General features: G+C 38.7%; 1 protein-coding gene across 1 annotated transcript in view; it reads left to right on the top strand.

The window, feature by feature from the left end:
* SEMA5A (semaphorin 5A) overlaps positions 1–24,898 on the top strand; it is a 496,448-nt gene that overhangs the window by 169,370 nt on the left and 302,180 nt on the right. The window contains exon 3 of the mRNA XM_066243560.1: positions 4,595–4,792. Within this exon, the coding sequence (XP_066099657.1) occupies positions 4,672–4,792 (121 nt within the window). The 5' untranslated portion in view covers positions 4,595–4,671. The remainder of the gene's footprint in view (positions 1–4,594; positions 4,793–24,898) is intronic.

The following is a 24,898-nucleotide window of genomic DNA, read 5'->3' as shown; positions in this document are numbered from 1 at the left end:
CATCTAGCCTGAGATACCGTTAAATGCACTGGGCAGTTTGCAGAGCAGAGAATGATCTGGCTCTAAATGTCAAAAGTGCTGAGATTGAGCGCTAAAGACCCTGATATAACTATGACTCCCCCAACCTCCTCACTAAGATACCAGAGCTCTATGATTCAGTGGAAAATAGAATTACATAGTCTAGGATGGCAGGGGTGGGGGGGAGGGGCTTCTATTTAGAGGTAAGCCTAGGTAAGAGTAAAGACATTCAGGGAGTTAGCCTTGTATGACAGGATGCTCAGAAAAGCCCACTCTGTAAATAAAGATGGTGAATATCCTTCCCTGGCATCTTACCACAAAGATTGTTTATAGTGTCTTTATTTTAAGAAAAAAGGTAACATGCTGTGTAGTCTGAAAATTATAAACTTCTAAAAATCACCTGTTCTCATTAAATGTGTTTCCCTTCGTTTTTCATGGCAAACGTGTAATTTCATCTCATCACCATGAAACTACATGTCCATTTTAGCTGCTCACACACTTGATGTGGCATCTCTTCCTTCTTTAATCAGCACTTTCCACACCCCAAGGAGTGGATGTTTCAGGCATTTGGGTTACTTTTCTCTTCCTTTCCTCCGGGAGGCAAAGATGCTGGAACTGAAACGAGAGTCTATGGCTGTTGTTAACGTCGGACAGTTTCAGTCAACAGTTGGTCTGTGGAGCTCATTGCATAGGTAGCAGATGGGGAGTCTGTGTTGCCAAGGGCCTGGCATATTGAAAACCACGTGCCAGAGAAGATTTTAATCTTAGTTGCTACTTGACTCGAGCTCAGTCTGGGAGGTCAACCTGGAGCAGTGCCCCCATCCGTCTCCTGATGGAATGCTCCCCAGTGGGAGAGGATGTGTCAGGGGTACTGCTCTGGGTGCCTGTTGAGTGTCAGGCATGGTATAAATGTGTAGTGTCATGCCTGCTACAGATTTAGCACTTTCTGAAGGTTTACTGGTAACTTCCATTATCCTTCCTGCATTATTTTGATCAGTGCTGCTTTGATTTGACTTGGGGAAGCAATAATCTACTTCTAAGGGGCTGGTGAGGATGCTCCCAATGCCCTTGCTCTGGACAGAAATAAATCACATCGGAAACACTTCTTACAAATGCTATTCTATGTCAAGATATGTCATCTGAGAAAATTTCATGTGTTAAGTCTCAGGTCAGAAGGATAAGACAAGGTGGGCTGCTTTTACCTGCAGACTGGAGTTCTAGGGCATTGGCCAATCTTGCTTTTCCAAGAGTGAAATTAACCATTCTTCTAATTTTATAACCCAGGAAGAAAAATAACACTGCTGGCTTCACTGTCCCTTACAGCGCAGTGTGCCAGAGCAGGGATGATGGACTCATTGGCCAGATGTTCCCGGCTCCCAGTTTTTCTTGTCATTCCTTCCTCCACCCTCATTCCTACAGAAGCCATGCTCTGGCCTTGTCATGATTTGTAGTCTCTACACTTGTTTTCTGCTCAACTTGAACATTTTCATCAATGCTAGCATTGAGTCAATGGGGCTCAAAATATAGAGGCTGAAATCTGTTGCACCCTAAAATGAATGTTTCTTCTTTGTGAAATCTCACCGTACATTTATGGGCACATTTCTTTAGAAGATAGGGCCTCTTTCCTTCTTTTATAACCATGTTCTTTACTAGGATCCTAATAGCTTCCCACTTTTGTTTCTTTCTGGATATTCCAGCTGAAACCTCCTCTCCCTGGGAAAGCTACAGTCTCTTCTCCACTCACCACTACTCAGAAAAGAAACCACATTTAATGATCTGTTTTCTTTACTCTATAATTTTTCTAACTTTGGTTGTTTAGTGATTCTCTGATTTCATTAATTTCTTTTTCTTTTCTTTTTGTTACCTGGTATAGATTCAAGTTAGCTGTCCCTGTTCTCGCCCACTTCCGCTCCCTCCATCCCTTTTTGATTCCTTGCTGTATGGATTCTGTCTCTTGTTTTGCTGAAATGGTCCACTCAAGTTGATCCTTGACTACTTACTAAGCAGTTGGTCTACCTCAGTGGGAGGCGGTTGACCATGTCTCTTTTTTAAAAAGTGTCCTTTTTATATTTCAACCTAACTTGATCCCCATTTTCACTTGGTGAGCTGTCTATACCTCTGATTTCTTCTTTGTCTTTGTGTGATGACTTTTTAAAATTGTGGCTTCTAAACAAATAAGCGAAGAAATGTATAAATAATTTTCTTTAGTTCCTCTTTTTTCCCCTCATGCTTTTACCCATGATTTTAACCCTTCCAAACATTGTATTCAGTCTCTAAGCACCTGGGCTGGATTTTCAACAGTCTGCTGCATTTCCTTCAGTATTCTCTCAGCATCTTAAATCTAACATACACAAAACTAAATGTCTCTAAACAAAATTCTTCTGTAGTTTATCATATTGAACAAAAGAACATTACCATCTTCACAGTCTCTTGTAGTCTCTGTATTCAGTCCAGTCCATCTGTGCCTCTTTGTTTTCTGTTCCCCCAAATTTTTCAGATTAAAACAACAATCATTTTATGCCTTGGAGGTTAGGTGTTTGGGCAGAGCTCTACTGGGTGATTCCTTTGCTCTCGTACTTACTGAAGTCACTCAGTGGCTTTCACCTTTATTTACGTATCAGGTGGTTTGGTGGGGATGGCTGGGAAGCTGGCCTCAGGGGGAAATGTCACTAGAGGCTCCTAGATATAGTTTCTCTAGCATGGCATTCTCAGGGTAGTTGGATTTTTTAGCTGGTGTCTCAGTGCCCAGAAAACATATTCTAAGAAATGAGAAGTGGAAACTGTCAGTGTCTTAGAGGCTGGGCTTGGAAAGTAGCACATCATCACTTCTGTTGCAGTTGGTTGAGCTAGCTGTCACAGCGCCAACCCAGATGCAAGAGAGGAGTCATAGAACAACCTCCATGAGAGGATATTCAAAGAGTCCATGGCCCTCTTTAATTTGTCGTCCTTCCGGAGAGGGGTCGTCAAACTTTATATAAAAACGGCCCACTTTTGCAGTGCTGGTCAACCTGGTCCCCACCGCCCATTAGTGGGCGGTCCAGCTTTCATGGTGGGCCAATTGCAGCCCTGTTTGGTTGCGCGGTAGGGACCAGGTTGACCAGCACTGCAAAAGTGGGCGGTTTTCATAAAAAGTTTGAAGACCCCTGCTTGTTTGCCTGAATTGTTATTCACATTGACACTACTCTAAGTCACAACTCTATTTATTCTCTTCTAAATAATTACAGTGACTTCAAATGAAGTTCACTACCTCTGTGCTGCTTTCTGCTCAATCTCCTATGTACACTGTTCAAGAATAATTATATTAATATTTCTTCTAATGTAATATTAATATACTGTGGTATCTTGTTGCCCAAAAATAGAGACCTCAGATCTTAGTATAGTTTGTCTTCCAAATCTTACCCCAGCCTATTCTGTGAGCTGCTTCCCACACCTCCCTTTATGTCTCCTGGTGTTTGGGGAAGTTATAGGAAGCCGTTCCCAGAGCACATGCCTACTGCTTCCTCTTGCCGCTCCAGGGCATCTTTTCATTCTCTTCCCTTGGCATGGAACGTCCTTCCAGAGATCTCCATCTGTTGCAATCCTCTCTATCCTTCAGTGTTAAACTCAAATATGAGCACCTCTGTGGACACACCCTTGATCCCTCTAAAGAGCAGCAGGAATCTCTCAACTCCCACTGCACTCCTGTGGTTTTTTTATTTTTAAGATTTTCTAACAACTTGAATTATAGTTTCGTGTTTTTTTTACAATCCTATCTTATTTTAAAGCTTATTAATCTTTTAAAAATATTTATTTATCAATTTTAGCAGGAGAGGAAGGGAAAGGAGGAGGAGGGGAGGGGAGGGGGATGAGAGAGAAAAAGAAACATCTATTTGTTCTGTAAGTACCCTGGCCGGGGATCGAACGACCAACGTCTGTTCTCCAGGATAACACTGTTGACCTATCTGGTCAAGGCTAAAGTGTGTTAAAATCTTAAATTATTCATAATCATTCAAGTATCAGCACTCCCAGCATAGTAATTTCATCTCACCCAGTAGGTGCTTAATATAGATATCATTTGATCTATAAGTGGTCTCTGGCCAGAAATTTTGCAGGCAGGTCATCTATAAATTTCAAAGGATAAAATCACTAAAATATAGATGATTTTTAGGAGTTGGGTAGCATATTATTAACCAGCTTATTAGTCAATAGCAATCATCATGGCCTTATTAAATAGTTTATTTTTAATATTAAAAAGGAAAGGCAGGGTTCTTAGGGTTTCCACATATATTGTAGATCTGTGTGTGCATGAGGGGATGGGGATTATGCTCCAAGGGAAAGCTAATGATGATCACAGCCCTTAAACTGCTTTCCTTAACACGTTCTCCTTTTATAATAAGTGGGTTATCTCATAAGGTTATTGCAAGAAAAAGAGGTCCTTATTGAGACACATATATACTCACAGGTGCCAGCTAGGAAAACATCTGCTTGTCTAAGCCCTTGGAGCTCTTGTGTAACTAGTGACAGGGTTTTACCAAAAGATCACTACCAGAAAGCCTGAACTTGTTTTCATCTAATTGTTCTCCTTTGTGTGTTTTAGGCACTTTTCCCACATGACAGGAAGACGAGCTTCTGGCTAGAAGATAAGTGCACAGAGTCAAAGACATCTTGCCCACCATGAGGGGAACCTGTGTCATTGCATGGCTGTTCTCCAGCCTGGGATGGTGGAGACTTGCCCAGCCCGACACAGATGCTTCTCGGTGTCAGAGAGCAGAGCACCCAGTCATTTCCTATAAAGGTAAGGAAGGGACAAGCATGCTCTGGTTGCCCAGATACTACTGTGCACTTTCTACACTCAGTGACACAGGACAGCAGTGCAGATTGATCTATTACTCTATGACCCTTGTTTTAGACATTGTTTAAAATAGGAGCAAAAATACAAAATACTTGAAGACAAGAATTTCATATCCAGAAATGGATCACTATGTCAAAAAGAATTCAAGACTAGAGTTATCACAGTTAAGAAAGCCTCAGTGTTGGCCCTGGCCAATTGGCTCAGTAGGGGAGCACTGGCCCAGTGTGTGGATGCCTGGGGTTTGATTCCCAGCCAGGATACGCAGGAGAAGTGCCCATTCACTTCTCCACCCTTCCCCTTCTCCTTTCTCTCTATCTCTCTCTTCCCCTACTGCAGCCGAGGCTCTATTGGAGCAAACTTGGCCTGGGTGCTGAGGATGGCTTCGTGGCCTCTTTCTCAGATGCTGGAATGGCTCTGGTTGCAACGGAGCAACGCCCCATATGGGCAGAGCATTGCCCCTAGTGGGCATGCTGGGTGGATCCTGGTCAGATGCATGTGGGAGTTTATTTCTGACTCCCCGCTTTTTACTTCAGAAAAGTACAAAAAAAAAAAAAAGCTCCAGTGTTGAGACCATCTTTAGTTAACAGATGCTGGAAGCATCCTAGACATTTGAACCAGAGGAAAAATGTAACCCACAGTAATAACACCCAAATCAAGGAAAACTTCAGCATTTCCCAACAAAACCTTAGTCTTTCCACAAAACATGTGCTTTTGGGTCTCTCTGCCATTGTGTGGCAGACAGAATTGGTTTCATGTCTCTGGCACCTCCCTAGATCTGTAAGAATAATTACTTAGTATATATATCCACTCATTTATTCTTTTATGAATCAAAATTTATTAAGGTTTCTATTTACCCTGGAGACTAAGAGTTCAGGAAGAAAGATAAATGTCTTTATCCCTGTCCTCAGTGAACTCACAATTATATTATCCAGCTAAGCATAATTATTCAGTCATGGTATTTTACTAATTCATCTAATAGTTTTTTTTGTTTTGTTACTTTTTTAAACTTTCTGTATCATGGAAAAATTTCAAATATATACAAAAAAGAAAAAATAGCTTAAGGAGCACCCAGGCCCTGCATTAATTAATTCATGACTCATCTTTTTTCTTTCAAATCCCTACTCATGGTCCATCTCACACCCACCAAATTACTTTGAAGCAAATTGAAGAAGTCATATAATTTTATTTATAATATTTCAATTTATTACTATCAAATAAAGGGAGTTCACAATACCACTATCACATCAAACAGACCGAAGAACTAAACAAAAATAATTCCATAACATCCCCAGACATTTGGTGAGTATTGGGAGGTCCCCGAATGGTCTAACGCAGGGGCAGTCAACCTTTTTATACCTACCACCCACTTTTGTATCTCTGTTAGTAGTAAAATTCTCTAACCGCCCACCAGTTCCACAATAATGGTGATTTATAAAGTAGGGAAATAACTTTATAAAATTTATAAAGCAAAGTTATAGCAAGTTAAAGCATATAATAATAATTACTTACCAAGTACTTTATGTCGGATTTTCGCTGTTTGGCAGAATAAATCTTTATAAAACAACTTACTATAGTTAAATCTACCTTTTTATTTATACTTTGGTTGCTCTGCTACCGCCCACCATGAAAGCTGGAATGCCCACTAGTGGGTGGTAGGGACCAGGTTGACTACCACTGGATTAGACTCTAATGGATGCTTATGCATTTTTGTAACAGTTGGATTGAGTCAAGATCTAAATGGAGTTTACACATTGCAGTTGGTGGTGTATCTCTTAAGCCCTTTTAATCTTTTATTTTTGTTGCTCCCCTTGCAAATTAATTATTTAAAACAACAACCTAAGCTTTTTGTACTCTAGATTTTCCCACAGTCTGGATTTTGCCAAGTGCATCCCATTGGTGTTGTTCAAATGCTCTTCCGTATTGAATGTGTCTGTAAATTTGTAGTAATATTAAGAGGCTGCTTAGATTCAAGTGTAAATCTTTTTGTTTCTACTCTGTCATGGATGGTGCTATGTACTTCCATTGAGGCAGGCAGATAATGACTAGGTGTGAAGTTAGCAGTCATTGATGATCATTCCCTAAATTTACTAATTCATTCATGGGCATAAACCTAAAATTTCTCCAATTTATTATGCTTTCTTTATTTTAAGGCAAGAACATTTCTATATAAAGTAACTGCCCTTTACCATATTATTTGACTAGCCTAAGGGTATTGCTTATATTAAAGTGGGCCAGTGCTCCACTACTGAGCCAATTGGCCAGGGCCAACACTGAGGCTTTCTTAACTGTGATAACTCTGGTCTTGAATTCTTTTTGACATAGTGATCCATTTCTGGATATGAAATTCTGGTCTTGAAGTATTTTGTATTTTTGCTCCTATTTAAGATATTATGTTTGCTTTTTGTTTATTTTTCTTATTTATTAGAATTATTAATTCATGGATTTCAATGTTTGATATACTGGGGAGGGCAAAGGTAGATTTGCAGTTGTCAAGACATTGATGACAATAAAGGACTCTGTGCTAGGTGTGCTTGAGTATAGCAAGGAGACTGCACGGATGATTAAATAATGAAGACCAGTAATTTGAACACTTACGAGATTGTACCTAAGTGTACTGTGCTGTTGTGACATTCTTTTGAGTTAGTAAAGCTATTGTAATAATCATAACCTGCCTGTCTCTTTCCATGTGAACAACTTTAAACTTACTTTTGCCCACCCCTGTATTTTAAGCAGTTACAGGTTTTGTCCTTATTGATAGTGAAATCATCCCATTTCAAGCCCCTGGGAGCCTCTTGACTTTTTGGCTCCTACTTTCTTTTTGCACAACTCACACCACCTCTGATAGCTTGCTGACTCTCTGGGACAACAAAGTGTTCCTGACTCCTCTTAGCCATTTCTTTCTGTAGATTTGATAACCAGCCTTTTTTTTTGGAGGAGGGGGCTGATTTTGCATGGAGGTGCTCAGTTAGGAAATAATTTTTTATGTTTTTATTTTTATTTTATTTTATTTTTTTAATAAATTTTTATTAATGGTAATGGGATGACATTAATAAATCAGGGTACATATATTCAAAGAAAACATGTCTAGGTTATTTTGTCATCAAATTATGTTGCAAACCCCTCGCCCAAAGTCAGATTGTCCTCCGTCACTCTCTATCTAGTTCTCTGTGCCCCTCCCCCTCCCCCTAACTCTCTCCCTCCCTCCCTCCCATGTCCTCCCTCCCCCCCCCCACCCTTGGTAACCACCACACTCTTGTCCATGTCTCTTAGTCTCATTTTTATGTTCCACCAATGTATGGAATCATGTATTTCTTGTTTTTTTCTGATTTGCTTAGGAAATAATTTTTTAAATGTACCAAAAGTTCTTCTAGATAGTTCTGATTCATCTCCAGGAGTGTAGGGTTTTCTCAGCATACCTCTTCCATCTGTGTCCAGTCTTCCTCTCCTGTGCACAGAGTCCTGAGTCTCTGCCACTCAATATAATTATTCTCTTGCCTTTTCCTGAAATATACACTCAGTTGTTCAGAAGAACAGTTTCATGCAACTCTAGTCAATTTTGACTTCTGAAAATCCTTAAGAGGATTTTATTATTTTAATTGTCAGAGTATAAATTTTATTGGGAAATTAAAGCAAATCTACTGCCTTGAAATAATTTTCTCTTGTATGGTTATTCCAGTTCAAAACCCAGTTAGTTTTGTTGAATTTTGCTCTTAATTTTTAGAGATTTAAAAAAATTTTATGTGTTGCTTCAAAGTCAAATTCAGGGAACAAGAGTGTTCAAGGAAACTAGTTTTCCTCCCTGTGTCCTTTACCCTGTTCACTCTTTCTGCTTTTATGTAACCTTTTACTTCTTGTATATGGTCCATGCTTTTTTTAAAATACAAACATGGATGTTTGTATAGACGCACAGATGTTCTTTGCCTTCTTTCTTAGCTAAAATTTTGCATACATACAACTATTCTCTGTGTAACATTTTTTTTGACATAATGACATATCCTGGAGACCACTCCCTAGTATAGTCATGTCATTTCTTTTTATAGCCACATCACTCTCCACTATGTGATGAACATAGTTTAACTTATTTTCTATCATTTCTGACCATGCATATTATTACAATGAGTCGTACTTCTTACAAACAGCTTTTCATATTTTGGCAAGAGTACCATTGGGAGACATTTATAGAATTGGGATTGCTAGGTCAAAGGGTAAATGCAGATGTGGTTTACTAGATATTGCCCAATTTTCATTCTAATGTTTGTGCCATTTTACTTTCTCAGTGTCCTGGGATATGAGTATCTTTCCAGCGGAGTATAATGTTAGGCTTTGGAATTTGGACTAATCTTATATTTCATAAATGATATCTCAGCTTATTTTTAATTTGCATGTTTTAATTAGGAGTGAATGTACAACAAACATTTCATTGGTGCCTACTATGTACCAGGGTCCGTGCTAAATGTTGAGGACACAGAGGCAAAAAGCACAGTCTCTGTTATGATTTTAGAATACCTTTAGGAATATAAACCAAAAGGGTCATTGCCCAGATTTTATTGGGGTTCCTAAAGGGTGTTATTGATGAGGGCTGGGGGAGCCTAGGAGAAGGGCATCTGAATCAGGCAGCCCAGGCTGAAGGAGTGTGATTAAGGAAGGTTTCTTGGATGAGACAATGCCAAAGCTGAGTCCCAAATGATGGTCAGAAGGTACTTGTGACTCTGAACGGGGAACTGTTCTGGGGGTTGGGGGAACAAGTGCATTGGTCAGAAATGAGGAAGCAGAGCAGAGTGTCCTGCCAACGTCCTGTAGAGTGAGTCTCAGAATCATAGGCTCAGTTTCAGAGAAGACGTAGAGATGAGTTTAAAATGGCTAATGAGGTTTCATGACACAAGGTGTTGAAAGGCATCTTGAGAAGCCCCCCCCCCCCCATCTATCTGGACAGGCTCAGTGTGGAGAATGGCAAGGTGATGGCAGTGAGAGCCCATTCTGAACCATGCTTGCTCTGACCAGAGGGGCCAGTGATGAGTAATGGGCTGAGACAGTAGCATCAGAAATGGGAAGAATTGCATGGGTTCTAGGAATTTAAGTCTTTTTTGTTGATGATTTAGTGGATATAGGAGGGTGAAGGAGGCACTGAGTATGATGCCCAAGTGTTTGGCTGCTTATTTCACATGGAAGAAAGAATGAGGAGCAGATTTGAGGGATGTGATTTTAGGTAGGGAAAGGTGAATTTTTACTGTCATCAGATGGAATTACCTAGTTGAGAACAAGGCATTATAGGAACCAAGAATGAAGAACTTATCGAGAGGGAGGTGGCCATCAGAGTTTTCAGTGATGGAGAGAGTTTAAGGAAGATGTGGGCTGGAAGGTGGAGTGACAGACTCCTGGTTTGACTACGACTTTCCTGATTCAGCACTGAAAATTCTGTGTTCTGAGAGAACTGTAATGGAGGGTGGCCCTCCTAGAAATGCTGTTAGCAGTGGTGTACTAGTCTCCTAGTGCTGCAGTGCCCAAATACCATGGACTAGGTGGCTTAAAAACAACAGAGATATCTTCTTTTACGGTTCTGGAGGCCGATGTCTAAAACCAGGTATTAGAAGGGCCATGTTCTCTCTGAAAGCTCCAGGGAAGGACATTTCTGTCTTTGTAGCTGTGGTTGTTAGCAATCATTGATGTTCCTTGGCATGTAGACCCGTCACTTCTGTCTCTGAGCCTGAAGTCACGTGGTCTGCTCTCTGTGTGTCTGTGTCTTTTTGTCCTCTCCTCTTCTTATAACAACACCAGTCATATTGCATTTAGGGCTCACCCTAACCTAGCATGACTTCATCTTAAGTTATTTCATCTATAGAGGCCTTTTCTCTAAATAAGATCACATTCACAGGTATCCAAGGTTAGGACTTCAAAATATCTTTTCAGAGGATATAATTCAGTTTATCACAAATAGCATTTATTAGCAGTTTTAGGACAGTGCAGTGGGAGGAAACAAGATGGTGATGAGTGGAGAGGTAAATGTGGGATGAGAAAATAGATATAAAAGGAGAGAATTATTGTCTTAGCCAGCAGGGACATCAGGACAAGGGATGGCTTTTAAAAAAGCATTACTTAACCATCCTTAAATGGTCGTGGAAAGATGCCAGGTGACACAAGAGGCTGAAGAGGGGAGAGAGGGGGTGACAATCGACTAGGCACGGTCCCTGGCTGTGGGCGGCAGTAGGATACTGGGCACAGCCCAGGGGATTAGTTTACAGGAAGCTGACTCCTCCTTCAGTGAGGCTGATGGGAGCCTGGCCAGGGCCCCCAGGATGCAGGAAAAGTAGTGAGGAGGATGACTGGCAGGGAGGGAGTTCCTGAGAGCCTCCATCTCAGCTAAGGAGTACCGGCTCAGGGCCAAGAGTACGGGGGTTTTAGGAGGAAGTGCTTCTCTGAAGAAGGGGTACGACTTGCCTAGAAATACACACAGAGGTTCTATCTGTGGACACTAGCAGCCCAGTCTATCCTGAAGTGGCTCAGGTTACCGCTGAGCAGGTGGCCACTGATAACCTACATGACCACTTTTCTGTAACACACGAAACTTTTCTGTAACTCTGCGAGAGTTTGAGAAAGCAGGATGAAACACTGATGAGGGGGAAATAAAGAAGGGCTGAATAACCTTGACTTACAAAGTTCCAACTTCCGTTTACATTTATAATTTCATGATTTAGTGTGATAGCACTGGAAGTTCCCTGTACAAGAGGCTGTTAGTGAAGTGCGCCAGATGCTATAGTAACATCTTAATAGTTTAAGCACATTTTATTACAGTCTTTTTTCTTAACATTTAACCTATTTAAAAATTATTTAATTAAATTTGTTGGGGTAACATTGGTTAGTAGCATTGTATAGATTTCAGGTGTACAATTCTATAATAAGACATCTGTACATTGCATGGTGAGCTCACCACCCAGAGTCTAGTCTCCTTTCATCACCATGTATTTGACCCCCTTTGTCCTCTTCAACCCCCCAGCCCCCTTAATTGAATTCTTGATTCATTTACCTGGCCAGGCTGAAGATGCTGGCGGGGCCATTTTTTTCCCAGCCTCCGTACAATATCTCCCACTGCGGGCTTCTCTGGTCTGGCAGAGTTCATTGCTCAACACGCTCTAACAGATTGCTGTGTTTGCAAGGTTACTCCCTGACTGCATGTTCTGGAATATTTATCCCTGATTGTGCAGGGGCTGCTAAAACATCCTGACCCATTACAGACACACCGTTCACACTTATGTCCTTGTCGTTTGCTTAAATGTCTGTTTCAATAAAGAGGGGAAATAGTGACCCTTCAAGACAGCATGTTTCTCAGCATGCTTACTGAGTCTCATAACCATCTCTGAAATGAGTTTTAAATGTTTAATGTTCACTTAGGCGATAGTGCCATATTCTGCTTCTGTTTGTTTATTGATTAAAGTTTACCCAGTTCTTTAGAGAGCGTGCTCCAGTTATAGGGATTGGTTTATGGGGAGCAATTTCACATTAAGCACAGAGGAAGACCACTGATGGAGTGAGTCATGCCACATTCAGGCTTTCTTTGACTTGGAGCCCTAATATTGTGGCTAGTTTGGAGGCCTTTCTTCAATCTCTTAGCTGGTAGCATTTAGAATTAATGCCTGTAATCACTCTTGTCTGCAGAATCAGCTAGGGACCTATTAATTCCAATCTTAGGACCCCGAGATCTTCATCTCTGACCCTTGGCGTGCCTGTTGAGTGTCTTCTCAGGTAAGGATCATTGATTGACCTGAGAATTGTTTTGGAACTTTGAAAGAGCTATATGGGCACTTGATAAAGGATTAGCAACAATTGGTCCCAAAGCTTGGAAAGGACATTTGAATGAATCAGAATACTAGTTTGGGCCATCACTGGGCCAGGACTGGGGAGGGCACTTATCCGTTGAATTTAAATAGTTTTCTTTATCCCCACATGGAGTCAAAGGTAGTTGAGAGGTTCATGACTGAAAGGGTCCAATGTAGGATCTTAAATTTGGGTTCTGGTCTAAATCCACAAGATGAATGATTTTTCATGCATTCAGTCCACAGGATGAATATCTTTCTTTTGAATCGTATAATTATATTTCATTGTATTCATGTCTGTGGTAAAGGTATTAGTTTGTTAAATGTTGACAATAAAAATATGTGACATGCCCAGCCAGGGCACACAGGAGAAGCGCCCATCTGCCCCTCCCCCCTCCTTCCTCTATGTCTCTTTCTTCCCCTCCTGCAGCCAAGGCTCCATTGGAGCAAAGATGGCCCGGGCACTGAGGATGGCTCTGTGGCCTCTGCCTCAGGTGCTAGAATGGCTCTGATTGCGGCAGAGTGATGCCCCAAGATGGACAGAGCATTGCCCCCTGGTGGGTGTGCCGGGTGGATCCCGGTCGGGCGCATGCAGGAGTCTGTCTGACTGCCTCCCCGTTTCCAACTTCAGAAAAATACAAAAAAAAAAAAAAAAAAGTGACATGTTTTGTACATTTCTGGTGACTCTTTTTTGTGTTAATTTATTGGGGCTCCCAGCCTCTCCCACCTCTGAGAGGCTTTTACCAGTTTGTCAATTGGCCACATCCACATTTCCTTTTGCCCTGTTAACTGCCAACCTGCCCTTTGTCTCACCTGTTACTGTTTTTCCCTTGATCCCCTCGCAGTCCCTGGAGCACTGACATTGCTTGGCCTGCCACCTGCTCCTCTTTGGGCTAGAAAAGGCATAACCTGGGCAGATTCAGTTACCCTCAGAGGCACAGTGAAGTAGCCTTTTAGAAAACAAGGATGGAGATGCTGGAAGGAGCCCCAAGGGACCATTTCTGTGCCATGCCCTCATCTATGTCCTACAACCCCACGCAAGTCCCATGGCTCCATAAGAATCCTGTGGCTCCATGAATGTCCCACGGTTCCAACCATGTCCCATGATACTGCATTTTCTCTCTGGGTTTTGGCTGTCTGGTGTCTAATGCCATAGAGAGTCATGTGGTATTCTGGCCCTGGTTGGATTTCTCCTCTTCCCTATTTTCTGGAACCCTCATCGCAGCAGGTACTGCAGTAGATGATTTCTAGAGGCCCTGTAGAGTCTTTGAGTACTAAACCTTGACTAAAATTGTTTCTAATGTATCTCCCTATTCATCTAGTCTCAGAGCTGCCATTTATAAGTTACACATGTATATGTCTGCATGATACTGGTCTACTTTCTCCAAGGAAGAATTAAGAATTTTACTTCAATTTAAAATAGACAGCATAAAATTGATTTTAATATTTAATTTTATCTTTTCACATTAATCTGATTAAAGTATAGCCAGACATCACTAATTGTTGACACTGTCTTGAAGTCAATGCTTTTTTCCGTGAAAACTAAAATTTCACATAATTCACTCTAAACTAAGTGTGATATTCTTTGGCTTCATAACAGGTGAGTTATTTATTCTCCAGTGAGTTTACTTGGGGAAGAAAAGTTTCATTTGGATCCTTAAAAAGTCCATTGTTTCATAAATATTTTGATTTGTGTAATACATATAACTGAATGTTTCATATAATGTAATGTCAAAATCAAATAGGCAAAATATTTGAACGAGTTTGCAAGTGAAGCAACTAAGGCATAAGCATACTGCGTGTTTTTTTCATTAAAAAACACCATTTGGGAATACATTTTTTTATTTTGAAGTCTGTGACTAGTTGGCTGTCAGAATATTAACAAAGATACTACTTCACTTCTATAATATAGTTTTGTCATGATTATTCATAAGTGCATAGAGACATTAGTGGTTCCAATACACCTGCATTATACTTTGAGGTTGTTATTGATCTTTGTCTAATGAGACCTAAAATGGTCCCTATTGTATGTTTTTTATAAACAATGATTAGTTTCTGAAAATGACTTATTTATTATTTTTAAATTTATTTTTATTTTTTTTTAGTGAGAGAGATAGGAACAGGGACAGAGACAGAGAGAGGGATAAATAGGGACAGACAGGCAGGAAGGGAGGTAGACGAGAAGCATCAATTCTTCATTGCAGCACCTTAGTTGTTCATTGATTGCTTTCTCATATGTGCCTTGACCTGGGGGCTCTAGCAGAGTGAGTGACTCCTTGCTCAAGCCAGGTAACTTGGGCTCAAGCCAGTGACCTTGGGCTTTAAGTCAGCAACCTTTGGGCTCCAGCCAATGATCATAGGGTCATGTCTATGATCCCACGCTCAAGCCAGTGACCTTGCTCTCAAGCTGGTGTGTCTGCACTTACGCCAGATGAGCCCATGCTCAAGCTGGTGGTCTCAGTGATTTGAACAGGGGTCCTCCATGTCCCACTCTGCTCTATCCACTTCACCACCCCCTGGTCAGGCTGAAAGTAATTTATTAAGTTTTGAAAGTTATAAATAACTTTTGTGTTCTAGGACCACTAATGTAATAATTTATGAGAAAACATGTATATTTTATCTTAAGATAAAATTTTCATTTTTGATTGCTTTGTCTCAGTGGGAAATAGTTTTTATTCTTTTAAGACTACAAATGGAATACTGTCTAAGTGAAATAGTTTCACGTGATTGCATTAATACTGGGAATAAGATTTTGTAAACTTAGTGTCAGGATTTTGATTTAAGACATTCATTTCATTTGGCCTCAAATGGTAGGTTATTGTGTTTTGTTTATCTTTAAGCATATTATAGTCTTTCTAATCATTAAATGGGTAATTCATCTGTTTCTCACATTGAAGGTAGAAAAAAATCTTGTCCTTATTTTATGTGTGATGGAAAATTTGGAGATTAAATGTAGGGTGAATAAAGCATTAATTAGGCAGTATTTTTATTTTATTTTATTGATGACCTTTTGTCTTCTAGTCTAAAGGCAAGGCAAGCAAACATGGTTACATCTGAGAGACAAAGCATTAGGCCAACTCCAGTACACAGCAGTGCTGATATTTTCTGTTACCGATGTGGCAAAAAAAAAAAAAAAAAAAGACTCCAGTGAGGTTTTTATATCTAATTTAGTTTGTCTACTAATTTAATCAACAGTGTAACTTTTAATTTTCTGGAAGGTTTTTATTGAGTGAAGGGTCAGAGGTCAACTCTGGCTCTTGGAGCAGTTATGTTTGATTTCTCTTTGCTTTCCCATTTCCTGCATGTAGCTTAGGAGTGGACGTCAGAGAGCATGATCCCATGTCTTGCATGAGGCAGGGAGCATTCTCATTTATAATCAAGAGCTTATGATGTTGTGTGCTAACTGCCAGAATGAATGGATTCCTCCAGTCTACAGTATGACAAGTTGTAGTAAAGCTGTTTGACCATTTCTAACCTCAAAAGCACACTGGGCACAAGTGAGGCAGACTACACACCCTATTAACTGAAATCAATGAGGCCAGACCCTGACGCCAGGAATGGCTAACAGAGGGCTCCTCGGAGCTCTCAGAAGGTAACAAAAAATTGTCATTCTCATTTGTATTTTTGATTTTTGTGCCACTGTTTCCCGTGGTTTCAGTACACAGAGAGTTTTAGCTTCTGTTTATTTGAAAATAAAAGCAGGGGTTCAGTTCATTTGTAATTCAGTCAGTATTTACAGAGTGCATGTTATATGCCAGAAATCGTTTTTATCACTGGGGTTGCCCCAGTAAGCAAAACAGGTAGAAATCTCTGCCTGTGCTGAGTTTGCATTCTAGTCGGGGAGACAGACAATAATGAGGTCATATAATAGAGAGTGGGTTGTATAATGATAGGGCTGAGGAAAACTGCAAAGCAGGGAATGGGTTAAGTGGGGGTGGGTCTCCCAGTTTTCATCAAGGTAGCCTGGTATACCCAGACCCGTACCCATTGCCTCTCAGACCTACATTTGCCCCTTTTTATTTTCTGTGCAAGTGGTCAGAGAGTCAGGAAGCTTTCTCCAGCTCCTCTGCCAGCTGGGTGCCCATTAGGATGTGTGAATGGGAGGAACCAGCAGTTGCTGAGGTTGCTTTTATGCCTCCCAGCGCACAGCTGCAGAGAGAGGAGCTGCCGCAGTGAAGGGATGCCAGCAGGGCTTTGCCCGTTCCTGCTGGAGTCCTGGCTGCTGGAGAAGAGCACTGCAAGGTTGGGTCCCAGGCTCCAGCCCAGCTTGTTAGCAGCTGCTTGTCGCTGTATCCTGCGTTCTTCCTTTTGGCCCTCGCAGGCCCCACCCTTCATTGTTTTGTTTTATGAGTTCTTACAATACCTTTACAACCAATTCCCTCTGTTATATTTTTTCTATTTTAGCTACCAAAGGTGGTTTCTGGTTTTTTTTCTGGCTAGAATCTGACATATAAAAAATACCCATTGAGTGGAGACTTAAAGGAGACGAGGAGGCAAGCCATGTGGATGGATAACTGAGGAAAGAGTATTCCAGGCAGAGGGAAGAGCAAGTGCAAAGGCCCTGAGGTGTGGCAATGCTTGCCAGGTTTGAGTAACAATAAAGAGGTCAGGGTTTAGGGTGACCAGAATGGAATCAACCTCAAGCGAGTGTAATGGAAATGAAGTGAGAAAGAATAGTAGGGGCCAGGCCCTAAAGAGCCTTTAAGAATTTTGAGTTTTATCCTGAGTGAAGTGGGAAACTACTGGGCAATTTTGAGGAGAGCAACAGTACAATCTAACATGACTTAAAAGGGGCACCCTGGCTACTGTGCTTAGGATAGACTGACCTGTGGGTGGGTGGGTAGGATGTAGGGCAGGGAGACCAGTTTTGGGGCTGGTGAATAAACTAGGCTAGAGATCATAGTGGCTTGGATGAGGACATTATTGGTGGACACAGGGAGCAGTGATCATATTCTGCATATAGCTCATTTTGGAAATGAAGTTCAACGTTTTTTCTCTCAGATCGTCTATGTACTATGAAAGAAAGAGAGAGCAGACGTGACTCCAAAGGAGCATTTGGAGTCTATTTAAAAGAGTGGAGATTTGAACATTTGAAAGAGTGGAGAATCTGTTTACTGAGATGAGAAAGACTATAAGAGAGTCACAATTAGGGGGGCTAGCATGCGCTCCATTTTGAACATGTTAGGTATGAAATGTTTCTTTGGCATCCAAGAAAAATGACAAGTAGTCAGTTGCATACACAAGTCTGGAGAGCTGGGAAGCAGTATTGGCTGGAGGCAGGCATTTGGGAGTTACTAACATACAGGTATCATTTAAAGCCATAGATTGAAAGAAGTTTCTAGGAGAAAAAGTGTAGACTGAAAAGAGAAGATATCCGCTGAGTGAGCCCTGGAGCCACTCAGTGCATAGAGTTTGGAGAGATGAGCCAGCAGATGGAGAAGGGACAGAGATATCCCAGAAGCCAAGTGAAGAGAATGTTCCCTTCACAGTGGCCTAGCAGGCTGAAATCTAGAGGCTTGGCTCTGAGTACCAGAGAGCAGGAAGCTGATATTAATTTGCTAAAAGGAGAGGAATACTAAGGCACTGAAGGGACCCAGAGTTTCTAAGCCAAGACTGAGGTCCATTTGGCAGAAGAATATCTGTCAAATACTTGAGATTATCATGTCACATGCCACATAATTTGAATATGAATATTCTTTGATCAGAGAAAGAATGGCCCTAGTAATCTTTAAGAAACAGTATTGTATGAGATTTCTACCTCTAAAAAGAGACCTCTTAGAAGTTAGTCTGGCACCCTTAACTGAGACATTATTAGCCATCTGTTGAGAAGTAGCGAGAACAATATGATCAAGAAACCAGGTGTTGGGTTTGTGTCCTGTGACTTACAAATTATGTGAACTTGGATGAGTTGCTTAATGATTCTGTGCCACCATTAACACTAAAAAAAATGGGAATGATAATGTTACATCTGTAGGACTATTGAGTAGAGCAAAGAAGAGTGTGTGTGTGTGTTTGTGTGAATGTGAAAGTACAAAGAATTAAAATTCCAGATGTCATTATACTCAACATTAAAAATAGCTGACTTTGAGCTTAAATGTAGTCAGCCATTAGCCACTTTTAGCCATTAGCAAGTTTTGTACACTCTATAAGGCAGAGTAATTTGAAAACCTAGCAGTGATGAAGTGAACAAGAAATATGAGTATTTGGTCTTCATGATTTTTATCTGGATTTTAATGTTAATCATAAACATCACTATATAGTGCAAAGATTTCTTGAGAACTTCTCAATTAGGTCATTAAAGGGAAAGTCTCAAATCATTGATTGAATAGTTCAAGTCAGATTTAAACATTTTCTGAATTGAAAAAAATGGGCTAGAATAAATTAAAGCATGATCCATTAAAATTTAGAACTCATCCGAATGCTTTTATTTTTTAATTTTGGAAGGTCAATTCTACTAAAAAATACTGCATCTGCAAAAGTAAAGCTCCAGCATAGAAATCATAAATCTTTTATTTCACAATGTGGAGACAAAAATCTTAGATGATAGATAAATCCATAGGTCAAGGCATAAATTTGAAACATAAATCAATTATTTTTGTGAATAAAAATACAAACTAAAACAGACTAGATGAATGTGTGAATTATTTTTCTTTAAAAATTTTAAACCATAACATCTAGTATTAACTTTGGAAATTATGTACATTGTCAGAGAGCATCTATTAAATATGTCTCTTGTTTGACCAAGATTTGGTAAACAGATGATTGTTTATTTTAGATGGAAAAATGATACAGGAGACTTTACTGTCTAGCCATAATGCTAAAGAAGGCACTTATTTTTCCCTCTTGCTTTAAACAAGAAAACCAGACAAGGTATTAGATACTACTGTTTTCAGACAATGGACAACAGGCAGAAGGCAGAGCAGGATTGTAATTACTTGGAGAAAGGAAATAAATGAATTATATGATTGCTTCAGCTCACTGGAAGTAGTTCCTAAGACATAGAATATCAATGGGAAATACAAACATAAACCAGCATAAATCAAGTCTCAGTATATTTCAAAGGATTGAAATCATGCCTCTGTGATCTATGAGTACATTAGAATCAAATTAAACATCAATAACAGACAGACATATGGAAAATTATTTTGGACTTTAAGTAATATACTCTTAAGTGACTCATAGGACAAAAAACAAAGAGGGGAATTCTAAAATATTTCCATCTGAACAACAAAGCAAAACTTAATTCAAATTTTTGGTATGAACCCAAAGCAGAACTTAAAGCGAATTTTATAGCATTATTTGCTTATTAGAAATAAAGAAAAATCCATTACAATGATTTTGGGATTTTTATTTTAGGGAAATAGAAAACAAAGCAAATTAAGTCTATGGTAAGCAGAAGAAAAAAAATGAAGATATGAGGATAAATAAGTAAAAGAGAAAAAGCACTAATGAAGATCAATGAAACTAAAACTCAGTTTTTTAACAAGACCAATAATATCAATAAACTTCTAGCCAAATTGATTAGGAACAAGAGAGAAGACATATTTGTCAATATTAGTAATGAATGAGCCATCACTATAGAACCTACAGAGGCAAAAAGGATAGTAATAGAAAGCAATGAGCAACTTTATGTCAATAAATTTGACAACTTAGGTGAAATGAACAAATTCTTTGAAGATACGATCTATTCAAGTTCACTTAAGAGACAGATAACTAATTCTTTATCTATTAAAGGAGAGTTAAATTTGTATTTTAAAATCTTTCAACAAAGAAAATTTCAAATCCCAAGGTCTCCAATAGTGATTTTCAACAAATATTTAAGGAAAAAAAAATACTAATTCTATCTTCCAGCATCGAAGAGTATGGAACACTTTTCAGTTTAAGACGTCTTTCTTACTCGTTTATTGAAGCCAGACAAGACATTCCAAAATATAAAACTACAGACCAGTAACTCTCACAAATGTAGACAAAAAACTTCTTAACAAAATTTTATCTGTTGACTCCAGCAAGTTTTAGAAAGGATGATAATTTATGTCAACTGATGTTTATTCCCAAAATGTAACATTGCATGGGATTTCAAAGGTTTAACATTTGAAAATCAATCCATGTAAATCAGTGTACCAACTATACTTTAAAAAATGTTTATCTCAAAACATACTAAAGTTTTTTTACTTATAGTAAAAAAGTCATTTGATAAATTTCAGCACATATTCAGGATGAAAACTAGGAGTAAAAGGTATTGATTGCCACAACATGACAAAAGTCATCTTAAAAAATTTAAATCTATCATGATACTTAATGGTTGATGCTTAAAGGCAGAATGTTTCCCACACAAGGATGTGCTTTTAGTTATCATGGTACTAGATACCATGAAAGGTAATAATAGATCAGTAAATATTTTAATAAAAGTAATATAGTAACAAATAAATGGTATACAGATTGGAAAGGAAGAGTGAAAGTTCTTGTTGGCAAATAAGATGATCTATTTGGGATATCCTAATTAAGTTGTTAAAAAGAAGTATTAGAACAAGTGAATTTCTCATGATTTTAAAGTATGTAGTGAATATAAAGTATTAGTTGCATTGTGATATACTATGAAATAGTTAGAAATTAAAATTAAATTTTATTGTTTACAGTAGTATTACAAATATGTAATAAAGATATATTTAGTTAGATATGTATAGGAGCTGAACATTGAAAACTATAAAACATTTCTAAGAAAATTAAAGACCTAAACAAATGACGACAAATGTTTATAAGTCAGAAGATGCAATCATTATTTCTTCTCTTTTGAATTTAGAAAGGAAGGGGGAAAAAGAGAGGGAAACATCAGTCTGATCCTGTATGTGCTCTGACCAGGAATCAAACATGCAAGCTAACCAACTGAGCTATCTGGCTAGGGCTGTAAATCAGAAGATTCAATCTTCAGATATCAATCTGTACCATAGATATTGCATGTATACCATAGGAATTGCAATCTATAGATTTAGACAAATCCAGTCAAAATTTTCCTGCTCTTTTATTATATAATTGAAAAAATGTTTTAAAATTATATATGGAAATGCAAAGTATTTAGAAAAGTTGAAAATATTTTGAGAAAAAAGATCAATATTAGAATACTTCTAATAGCTAAGTTCAGGATAATATGTGTTTTCACAAGGATAAACCTTTAAATCATGGACCTCTTATGCTTTGCTGTTAATAATTGAAGGTGTTGCACCCACTTTGAAAATGTGGAATTTCATCAGAAGTTAGGCATATACTTACCCCAACTCCCAGAAAACTCGCTCATGGGTATTTGCCCAATGATAATAAAATGTTAAGTAATAGTTATAGAAAGATTCATACCCAATGAATGGTCAGGCTCATTGATACTAACCAAAATGGGGAACTCAGAAGTCCACAATGAGAGTGGACAAATTAATTATGTAAAATGGAATATATGTTCAATAAAAGAAACAAACTATTTATATAGACAACAAAAAAATGAATATCTGAAGTATTACGTTAAGTGAAAGACTCCAGATACAAAAGATGACATATTTTTTATTATTCCTTTATGTGAAATTCTATAGAAGACAACACTAAAGTAACAGAATACCTATGAATGGTTGCCTGGTACAGGGTAAGGGAAGAGATTCACTGCAAAGATTTGTGAGGGAACAAATTAAGTTAATACAAATACTTTATATCACGATTGAGGAGATGGTGACAAAGTTTATCCATTTGTTAAAGGTTGTTGTATTTAAGTTGGTAAATGTTATTGTGTTTAAATTATACCTCAGTGAAGCTAGTTTTAAAAATTAAATAAATTCCAACTCTAATGGAGAAGCAGGGACTTGTCAAGAAGGTGGGGTCCAGTAATCAAACTGCTTGGGAAGCAGCCTGAGTATGTCGGAGCAGTGTCATACTTCCTTGATACTAAGGCCAAACATTACAAGAACTTTACAGTAAGAATGACAATTATGAATAATGTGTTATGCAACATTTAATAAAATGTACAATTCTGAGTGTATCAGAAATGGTATCTAAAATCTAAAACAATCAGGTCTGTAAGGAAAACCCACCATATAAACTGTTTAAGCAATAGTTTTTCCCCCAAGTTATTTTAAAAGATAAAAACCCTAATAATTCAGTTTGTCTTATTGTTAGATAATTTGTAGAGAAGTTTCGTCTTTAAACACTGCCTCTGCCCAAGGGTAATCGTTGGAGGAAAATGTTTCTGATTTACGTGTGCTTTGAGACGATGTCATCACATCTGAGAACTGCTGATTTGTAGATTACTTTTTAGTTTAAGAGATAATAGTTTCTGTTGGATATAACAGTTATCTGAACCATAGAGAAGAAATGGGAGAGGCATTCATTTAGCCATATCCCCTTTGGTTGACATGCATACATCTCTTCTTTTATCCTTTCAGGCTGACCTCCTATAGGAGGTCTTTTACTTCTTCTCACTTCTGCAATGGCCATTAAGAGGATCCATTAGTATAAAGCAGTGCTGTCCAGGAGAACTTGCTATGATGATGGGAATGCTCACATCTGTGCTGGCAGTCATGGTCCCCATTAGCCATGAGCACTGAAATGTTGCTAGTGCAACTGAAGCAATGAATTTTTTACTTTATTTAATTTTACTTAATTAAACTGAAGATATAACTAGTCATCTATTGGTGGTGACTGTCATATTGGAAAGCTCAGATATGGACTTCTGGTTTCTAGCATTATATAAAAATATTGCCATAGGCTGTTTTTCCTGTGTGTCTATCCATGTGCTTATATCCTGGCATTGTTTTGGAGTCAGTCTTTTGGAAAGCATCATGGTTGATGTTTTAAAAGAACTGAGCTAGGAAAAAGAAAAGTTTTCCCAGAAGTAATTGTTATACTTCAGCTATTAACTTATCTGATGTAAAGAAAATTTCTTATTGTCTTTCTGGTTAGTCTCCATTTCTTTAAGTGAAAAATGAGTATATTGAGTTATTATACGAAGGGCTTTACAGCAATGATAATTCTATTGCTCTTTAAACTAGGATGAGAAGGTAGTCCAAAGGACTTTTGGGTTATTCTTTATCTCTCCATGAAAACTCCCTCCTCTCTTAATCCTCAAATAATAACACAATCAAATTCTGTATTATAAGAGCAAGGTAGACATTGAGATTCTTTTGACATTGTTGACATTGATAACATTTATATCACAAATGATTATTTAGTAAGGAAAATTAGTTGTTTATATGAAGAATGGTTTGACTTTTCATTTTTATACATTTTTATAGTTAATTAACATATAAAGAGTTTAGAATCATATTCCACTTAAAACTTAGCACTTCTTCTTGCTACCTATAAGGAAACAATTCAGAAATGGAATATTAATATATATTTTAAGTTGTCAATGCAGTGAAATTTAGAAACTTTTTCTCTGAAAGCTTACTGGCTTACAACATCAATTAGAAATATCAAGGCTGCAAGTAATGGATACCCAACTAATAATAGTGGTTTAAATCATAGGGATATTTATCGTTCCCTAACTAGAATTAAAGATTTAGTCTCTTTAGAACTGATTCAGAAGTGTCAGCAAGACCCAAGCTCTGTCATTTTGCCTGATCAGCCTCAAGGACCTAGATTTGCTTTTCATTTTTATGTCATGTTTGGATGGCTGCTGGCAGCATTGGGGGCAGGCAGTGGTGGGAGGTTGGAGGATAACCAATTTCTTTACTCATCTGTTTCATATCAGAAATCAACAACAAAGGCAGATCTTTCATGTGCAGAATTGTTTACATACAAGTGGCCAGAGCTGTGTCATGTGACTGACTCTAGGTATAAGGGGAAAGGAAGTGTCTGGCAAACGGCAATGGAGAAAATCATAATTTAACCCCTGAATTCAATTGATCAGGGACTAGAGTGAGATGAGAAACCCATTTGGGTGCAGTATTTAAGAGGTACCAAAAAAATTAGTGATAAAATATTGTATTAAGATGCTAATCTTTTTTTAAGCAACAGACAGAGAGAGGGACAGATAGGGACAGACAGGAAGGGAGAGAGATGAAAAGAATCATCTCCTGGTTGTGACACCTTAGTTGTTCATTGATTGCTTTCTCATATGTGCCTTTACCGGGGGGTTACAGCTGAGCCAGTGTCCCCTTGCTCAAGCCAGCGACCCTGGGCTTCAAGCCAGCAACCATGGGTTCATATCTATGATCCTACACTCAAGCTGGTGACCCTGCACTCAAGCTGTTGAACTTGTGCACAA

This window comes from Saccopteryx bilineata, chromosome 1 (genome assembly GCF_036850765.1).
Source record: "Saccopteryx bilineata isolate mSacBil1 chromosome 1, mSacBil1_pri_phased_curated, whole genome shotgun sequence".
In the NCBI taxonomy this organism is placed as follows: domain Eukaryota; kingdom Metazoa; phylum Chordata; class Mammalia; order Chiroptera; family Emballonuridae; genus Saccopteryx; species Saccopteryx bilineata.
This window is presented reverse-complemented; position numbering and strand designations above follow the sequence as displayed.